This window comes from Mustela nivalis (genome assembly GCF_964662115.1).
Source record: "Mustela nivalis genome assembly, chromosome: 1".
NCBI classification, from domain to species: Eukaryota; Metazoa; Chordata; class Mammalia; order Carnivora; family Mustelidae; genus Mustela; species Mustela nivalis.
Window position 1 is genome coordinate 215,104,962 of NC_139020.1, and position 7,307 is coordinate 215,112,268.

General features: G+C 65.3%; 2 protein-coding genes across 4 annotated transcripts; both read right to left on the minus strand.

Annotated features, from left to right (window-relative positions):
• Positions 1–202: 202 nt before the first annotated feature.
• On the minus strand, positions 203–3,158 carry CFD (complement factor D). 3 transcript variants are annotated; one of them, XM_082690156.1, is made up of 6 exons: positions 3,057–3,158; positions 2,003–2,082; positions 1,328–1,484; positions 1,098–1,242; positions 628–885; positions 203–421 (listed from the first exon to the last, which is right to left on the minus strand). In XM_082690156.1, the coding sequence occupies exons 2-6, from the start codon at positions 2,058–2,060 to the stop codon at positions 260–262; spliced, it is 780 nt and encodes a 259-aa protein (XP_082546282.1). In that variant the 5' UTR covers positions 2,061–2,082; positions 3,057–3,158; the 3' UTR covers positions 203–259. The 3 variants fall into 3 exon arrangements, with proteins under 3 accessions (XP_082546282.1, XP_082546280.1, XP_082546281.1); XM_082690154.1 differs by having other exon boundaries at positions 3,124–3,142; XM_082690155.1 differs by lacking the exon at positions 3,057–3,158 and adding an exon at positions 2,198–2,347.
• A 1,468-nt stretch (positions 3,159–4,626) lies between these two features.
• On the minus strand, positions 4,627–6,902 carry LOC309844019 (neutrophil elastase-like). The gene is made up of 5 exons (XM_082690128.1): positions 6,750–6,902; positions 6,204–6,360; positions 5,820–5,961; positions 5,066–5,296; positions 4,627–4,905 (listed from the first exon to the last, which is right to left on the minus strand). Exons 1-5 carry the CDS (start codon positions 6,838–6,840, stop codon positions 4,705–4,707), a joined length of 822 nt encoding a protein of 273 aa, XP_082546254.1. The 5' UTR covers positions 6,841–6,902; the 3' UTR covers positions 4,627–4,704.
• Positions 6,903–7,307: the final 405 nt, after the last annotated feature.

Genomic DNA, 7,307 nt, shown 5'->3' on the forward strand with positions numbered 1-7,307 from the left:
GCACAGTGGCCCTCCGGCCCGCTTGGGAAGGCCGGACATCCGTGGGAGGGGAAGGGGCACCTGGGACATGAGCCCCTCCCGATCGCGCGTGGAAGAGTCGGGGCGCCCGGCTGCGGTCGAAGTGTGGAGCGCCGCCCTCGCTGCCCTCGGGCCCCGGGCCCCCTCCCCCCGCAGCCGGCGGCACGTGCTCAGCGCAGGCGGGTGCTTGCAGGACAGGACTTTATTGCTGGCCCCCGGGACCGCCGCCGCCCGGGACCCCTCAGGCGGCCGCACCCTCGGCCAGCACGCGGTCGATCCAGTCCGTGTAGCTCGCCAAGCGCGTGTAGATGCCGGGCTTCTTGCGGTTGCCGCACACGCGCGAGCCCGAAGTGACCACGGCTTCGGCCACGCCGCCGCACACCAGTGGGCCCCCGGAGTCGCCCTGTGGGGGCGGAACGTGAGCGCTGCGTCCGCGCACCCCCCTGCCCCGGCCCCCGCCCTTCCTCTCCTCCACACCTGTCCGGACCTCGGTCCAGCCCCGTCCTCGGTCCAGCGGAGACCACAAGCCCCGCCCCGGGGCCCACCTCGCCGCACGCCGCGCCCCCTCGTGGCCCCGCCCCGCCCCTCGTGGCCCCGCCCCCGGCGCACCGCGCAGGTGTCGCGGCGGTTGCTCTCCCCGCACATCATGCGTTCGGTGACGGTGCCGTCGTGGTACGTGCGCCGGTTGCAGGTGGCGCGGGCCATCACCCGCAGGGGCAGGTACTGCAGGCGGTCCGGCCGGCGGCCCGCGTAGCTGACCACACCCCAGCCGGCCACGTCGCAAAGCGTGCCGGCCTCCACGTCGCGGTCCTCGCGCTGCCAAGGCAGGGGCTGCACGGCGGGGCCCAGCTGGGCCTTCTCGGTCAGCTGCAGGACGGGGCGGAAGCGAGCGTCGGGGCGGGAGCGGGCGCGCGGGCGGGGGCCGTCCCGCAGGAGGGGCTGCGGCTGGCCTGGGGGCACGGGGGTCGGGGGAGGCGGGCCGGGACGGGGGTCGGGGGAGCGGGCCGTCCCGCAGGAGGGGGTGCGGCTGGCCTGGGGGGACGGGGGTCGGGGGAGGTCAGCGGCTGGACCCGGCTGACCTTCAGCAGCAGGAGGTCGTGGTCGATGGTGTCGGGACGGCTGCCTGGGTGGGGCACTGCGCGGAGCACGTCGTACCGGCGCTTGGAGGGCTCCGGCTGAGACAGGGAGTGCGCGCCCAGGACCACCTGCACCTTCCCTTCGGCCCTGGGAGTGGGGTCCGCCTCAGAGCCACGTCCCCACCCCGCCCAGACCCCCTCCCGCGCTCTTTGCTCCGCCTCAGGCCACTCACGCCTCCTCCAGGCAGTGTGCCGCGCTCAGGACCCACTGCTCAGACACCAGGAAGCCGCCGCATAAGTGCCTGCCGTTCACCTGCACCGATGCCATGTAGGGCCGCGCGTGGGACGCGGCCTCGCTGCCGCCCAGGATCCGCCCGCGAGGCTGCGCCGCTGGGGGTGGGCAGGTGGGCCTGAGCCCTCCAGGGCTGACCCGCACGGAGCCCGCACACCTCCCTCCAACCCCCCACGCCCCCACCCCCGGCCCCGCTGCAGCCCACGCCTGGGATTCTGCCCACCAGAGCTGCGAACTGCGCTGGGGACCAGGGCCACGGCCGGCGGACATAATGATCGGGAATGGTGGGCTGGGGGCAAATCCCGGGCCTGCGCACTGCGCCTAACAGCCTCAAGGCAGATGTGAGCTGAGGGGGGCTGCGGTCCTGCCGGCCTCAGCTTTGCTGGCCCCCAGTCCTGTCCCCTGCAGCCCCGTGAAGCCATGGATCCTCTCGGTGGGGGCAGCTCAGGCCTTACAGTCCAAGTTCTGAAAGTTCCTGGACTTGAGAGCCTTCCGTTCACGGCGACTCTGTCCCCTTTCCTGTCCACCTAGTGGAGCCAGTGGGGGGGGGGTGCTGGCTGCCCGACTGCCCTCCAGACTGGTGGCTCCTGCTGTCCCCTCATCCAGGTCCACTCACCACAGACAGCGGCTCCCAGGAGGACCAGAGTCACCAGGCACATCCCGTGGCCTGCCATGCTGCTGCTGTGTGGCTGGAGCCTGCCGAGGGGGCACTTGTAGGGCCGCGGCTGGGGGTGGTGCTTCCGCCCAGCTGCCTGTTGGGTGGGCAGCCGCCCAGCTGGGGAAAGCCGCACCTGCCTGGCCTGCTTCCCACCTGGCCTGCTTCCCGCCTGCCCCGCGGTGGGGTTAAGCTCCCTCAGTGCTCCAGCCCAAGAGTACGCAGGCAGGCGGCAGGAGACCCTCTGGGCCGGGGAGAGCAGAGCAGGATGGACCCACCCTCCAGCCTCTCCTGCCCCAGCCCCCCGCCCACTAGCCCGGGCTCTTCAGGGTGCCCTCACAGCCCCAAAGCTTCCCACCCGCAGCTGGAGGCCGCAGCTGCGAACAACCAACTTCCTCCTTCTGTCCTTCCCTTCTTTCTCTTCCTCTCCAGCTGGGAGAGGAGGTTGGGTGGGGGCGGAGAGGTCATTTGATGGCTTTGTCCCTGGTGGTTCTGGGCCTGATACCCCAACAACTCGAGTATTAGAAAGGTGGCACGTAGGGGCAGCTGGGAAGCCTACTGGATACGAGTGATGGAAAAACCAAGTTAAGGGGCAATGAGGCGGCTGCCTTTGGCTCAGGTCAGGATCCCGGGGTCCTGGGATCGAGCCCCACATTGGGCTCTTGCTCAGCAGGGAGCCTGCTTCTCCCTCTGCCCCTCCCCCTGCTCGTGATCTCTCTCTCTTTCAAATAAATAAATAACAATCTTTTTGAAGAACTAAAAGAACATGGGGCGCCAGGGTGACTCAGTGGGTGAAGCGTCTGCCTTCAGCTCAGCTCATGATCCCGAGGTCCTGGGATCCAGCCCCACACAGAGAGCCTGCTTCTCCATCTCCCTCCACCCCTTCCCCCAGCTTGTACATTCTCTCTTTCTGATGAATAAATTTTTTTTTTAAATTTAAGAAAAAGAAACAGAACAATCAAATTGAACTCGATGGAGTCTTCAAGGAAATTTAAATGGAAATTTCAGGGTCTACCTTCAGGTTAGGCTTGATCCAGGTACCTGAATAATATCAGGTTTCTAAGTTTCTGGTTTCTTCTCACCTCTTTGGTGGCTTTTCTCCTCACCAGGCTCTCCTGTTGTGGGCCCATGGGCCCCAGACTCAGCCCAGTGGCTCAGTGGGCCCTTTCCCAGAATTCCCCTTCATTCCAACCAGCTTCTCAAGGCTGTGTTTGTCTGGTTCACTGAGCTTTGATTGCATGTCCCCTCCCAAACCAATCACTGTGAGCAAGGCACAGCAGGCTCTGATGAGCACAAGGTGGGTTACGTGGCCCTTTATAAGGTGGGGATGACGGATCAATGTCTTGTGAACCTATGGCGGGGCCAGTGCTGGGACCACGAGGGTGGGGTGGACTGCAGTGGACACGGCTGCTGCTTTCCTCTTCCCAGTGGACTGTTTCATACACAGAAGAATAGAAAAAAATACAACCAGTGTGATTTGTTAGTTCTTAACATGTTTACTTATTAAAATCAGAAACTCTGAACAAAAGTCCGTTAGGGTATGGAGTCCAGATTATGTAAGAGTTGCGAATTGCGACAAAATTTGGGAATGACTCAGCAAGACAAGACAGTTCAATAAATAACTTGAATGCCCCCAGATGCTGTGCTGGCGAGCAGAGAGCGCGAGTGTGGCGTTGGAAGCTACCCCTGGGTGGTCCAGTCGGTTAAGCATCCGTCTTTGGCTCAGGTCATGAGCCCTGGGTTGGTCCAGGGATCCAGCCCCACCTTGGGCTCCCCGCTTCTCCCTCTGCCTGCTGCTCCCCCTCCCCTGCCTGTGCTCGGTCTCTTAAATAAGTAGGTAGGTATGAAAAGGCTCGCTCTGGCTAGGTAGGCCCTTACAGGTAGAGGATAGACACCCCGATGCTGTGCTGGCACGGACAGACCGCTAGGCTGTACCCCAGTGTTCCGGTGGAGGAGCAAATTGGAGGACAGACACCGTAGCAGACAGGACTGGGAGGAGGTGTTGTGAGGGGAGCTGCCGGCAACAGCCCCGGGCGGGCGGAGGGAGCGCCAAAGCCCGGAAGAAGGAGAGCCCAGGCTGGTGACCCCCAGCAGGAGTGGAGGTCCGAGGGGTGGGAAGGGCTGAGGCCAGTCTGGGGCCTGGACCACTTACCTCCCTCCTTCCTGCAGGGAAACTGAGCCTCAGGGAAAGAGAGCCAGTTGCCCAAAGTCACAAAGCTGGGACTCAAACCTAGGCTCCTGGGCGGCGCGGCCTCGCACCTGTGTGGACCCCCAGCCCTTCATCTGTGAAACGGGGGGCGTGAGTAGGACCTGCTTCAAGGGCCAGAGAGAGGGCATGGGCAGGTCCTGCACCCCGCGACCCTCAGGGAGCTACCGCCGGGCACCGTCACCCCCCGCAGCACCAATTCCACTGGCTGAGCCTGGGAACCCGAAATGGCAACTGGGCTCCTTCTGTGGAGGGTGGGGAAGGGGCTTCCTACCCTGAGGCCCTGGGTTTGCCGCTCGTTGGTGACAGCACACTTGTGAGATTTCCCAGATGCTAGAGACCCAGCTAGACCCAGCGGCGCAGCCACCAACACCGGACGTGTTCGTACAAAACAGGGTTTTTATTGTGTGTGGTGCGAAGGGGGCGTGCGGGCCAGGCCCGGCTTGGGGCAGCCCTTCTAGATGGTCCTGCTGGCCGGGTCCCGTGGGTGGACGGGCGGCCGGTCGCCCCGGCGGCGGATGATGGAGTTTATCCAGTCTGCAAACTGGGCGACGGGAGCAAAGGCGTCTGGGTAGATCCCGGAGCCGCAGCCCCCGCGGACGAAGGAGTCGATGCCCTGGACGAGCCCGTTGCAAACCAGGGGCCCGCCGGAGTCCCCCTGCGGAGACAGACAGGGCTGGGGGCCGGCGTCTGGGGCTCGGGTCAGCCCGGCCGGAGCCCTCCCACAGAGACGGACAGGAGTGGGGGGTGTTGGGGGGGCTGGGTTTCTGGGGGCAGGAGCGGGGTGGGGATGCAGGGGAGGGGCTGGTGGTACGCACAAAGCAGATGCCAGCCTGCCGGCGGGGCACCAGCGTGCACACGTTGGTACGGCGACAGAGTGTGGTCACCACGGTCACATTGAGCTCCTGCAGGACCCTGGCCAGTGGCCGGGCCGTGCCCAGCTGGCCCCAGCCTATGGCCAGACACGGGACCCCACTGCCCACGCCTTGATTCTGGGCAGGCAGCCTGGCCAACCGCACGTTCCTGTTGATGGTGGCCGACCCATTGAGCTGCAGGGCCGGATGGCGTGTCAGAGCTTCCCCGGAGGGGGGAGGCGTGGCCCTCCCCTCCCCGGGCCTCAGTTTCCCCATCTCTACAGTCGGGGCGACCACAGTGGCTCAGAGCATCTCTGGACGTCTTGAATGCAGTAAACGGTAGGTACTCAATAAAACACAGCATTCCAGAACATTCTCAGACAAGAATCCTAACTTGTAAGGACTAGGGAAAAGAGGGTTTCCTCCTTAAATCTCCCGCCAGCTGAAAGTGGGGAATTTTGCCCCATTTCACAGACAGGAGCGGTCCCTGTGCTTGGTCCCGTAAAATGAGTTTGTGGATCAGCAACGGCTCAGAGCTCCCCCTAGGATCTCATCTGATTTCTCAACGGCCCTGCCAGTGGCGTTTGTTTCACCCTGTTACAGAGGTGGGGACTGACGTACCCACTTAGAGCCGGGGCCCCAGTCACGCCCCGCAGTCTCCAGCCCCCTCCCCAGGAGTCCTGCCCTGGGCGTCCCCCCCTCCCCACCGGCTTCCCACCTGGAGGATCACGATGTCATTCAGCAGCCTCTGCGGGTCGAAGCCGCTTTCGAAGACCCGCCGGATGGCGAAGGATTGCGTCGTGGGCTCTCGCTGCCCCAGGTCATGAGCCCCCAGGACCACCACCACCGACCGGAAGTTCCTCAAGCAAGGGAGAGACAGGAGGTGACTGGAGGTGGCCCCGGTGGTGGGGAGCCCCGAGAGCCCAGATGTGCCCCCTCTGAGCCCGGTGGGGGGGAAGGGGCGCTCATGGGGCGCGGGCGGGCGCGGGGCAGGCTCAGGGCAGACCCCTGGGGGGACCGCAGGCGCCCAGTCTCGCTCTCTCCCCGCACACAGATGCGGGAACGGGGCTCCAAGGAGGGAAGGCAGGACGGGGGCACTCACAGACCGTCCACGCAGTGGGCAGCCGACATGACGAAGTTGGGGGCGATGAGGGTAGCCCCGCAGAAGTGGCCTCCACGCCGCTGTAGGGACACCATGAAGGGCCATGCGTGGGGCCGGGCCGCGCGGCCCCCCACGATCTCCGAGGCCAGGGCTGGGCCTGAGGACACCGGGAGGGGGTGGAGCGGTGAGGCCCATGGAGGGGCCCTGCGGAGCGGGTGTCCTCCGACGGGACAGCAGGGCGGGGGCTCCTCACGGGCCTGCGGCCCCTGTGAGGGAACTGAGGCCCAAAGGGCAGAGGGGACCTGCCACCCCCGGCACCTCAACCCGGCACAGCTGGACTGAGACCCCACGGCTTCGGAGTCCTCAGGGTGCGACCTCTGGTTCAGCCCGGCTCCGGGCTCCCTGGGCGGCCTCAGCACTCAGAGCCGGCGTCCTCCTGTGCCGACGGGCCCCCTCATCCCGCTGCTACCTCTCGACAAGGGCGAGGGCCCTGAGGGTCTGGGCAGGTGGGGAGGGATGGACAGACAGACCCGTGGCCCCACTCACCGCCCAGCAGCGCGGCCAGCAGCAGGGGGACAAGGGTAGGGCTGGAGGAGCTGTGGCTTGGGGTCATGGCGGGGCCGGGGCTCTGACGCATCTGCCCCCCTCCCGTGCCCACCCGTGCCTCTTATAGCCCCACGCCTGGAGGCCGTTACAGGGGCCCCACCGTGGGGCCAGGTGTCCCCACTTCCTCTCCCCGACCCTGGGAGGTGAGTGACGGGAAGAGGAGGGTGGGAGGAGTGTGCGAGGGGCCCAGCGGGGTCTCAGCGAGGGTCGGATAAACATTGTTTTTAGTATAATTAGCTCCCAAATATTGCACAGGACACACTTGTCTGTAGTTAGTCCCTGTTCCCCTGACATTCACGTAGAACTAGGTGTCCTGTGTGTTTCCTAAATCTGGCACCCTAGGCCCAAAAGTCCTTGGCTGGGGCCCCGCATGTGCCTCAGTTTACCCAGGGCACCATGCAAGGTCCTGACATTCCACAGGGGCGGCAAGGCTGCTGGGCCCCCATCGGAGACGAGGCAGAGCGAGGGCCTCCCCCATGAGTTCCCATCCAGTGACCC

Bases quoted from the DNA above. Each gene is read 5' to 3' on its own strand.
- LOC309844019 (XM_082690128.1), bottom strand. From the start codon at position 6,840: ATGCGTCAGAGCCCCGGCCCCGCCATGACCCCAAGCCACAGCTCCTCC. The intron at 5,962-6,203 runs GTGAGTGCCCCC...CCCTTGCTTGAG, and splicing joins GCCCACTGCGTGGACGGTCT to GAACTTCCGGTCGGTGGTGG. The intron at 4,906-5,065 runs GTGCGTACCACC...CTGTCTCCGCAG, and splicing joins GGCAGGCTGGCATCTGCTTT to GGGGACTCCGGCGGGCCCCT.
- CFD (XM_082690156.1), bottom strand. From the start codon at position 2,060: ATGGCAGGCCACGGGATGTGCCTGGTGACTCTGGTCCTCCTGGGAGCC. The intron at 1,243-1,327 runs GTGAGTGGCCTG...CCCCACTCCCAG, and splicing joins GCACACTGCCTGGAGGAGGC to GGCCGAAGGGAAGGTGCAGG. The intron at 422-627 runs GTGCGCCGGGGG...CCGCCCCCACAG, and splicing joins ACCGCCGCGACACCTGCGCG to GGCGACTCCGGGGGCCCACT.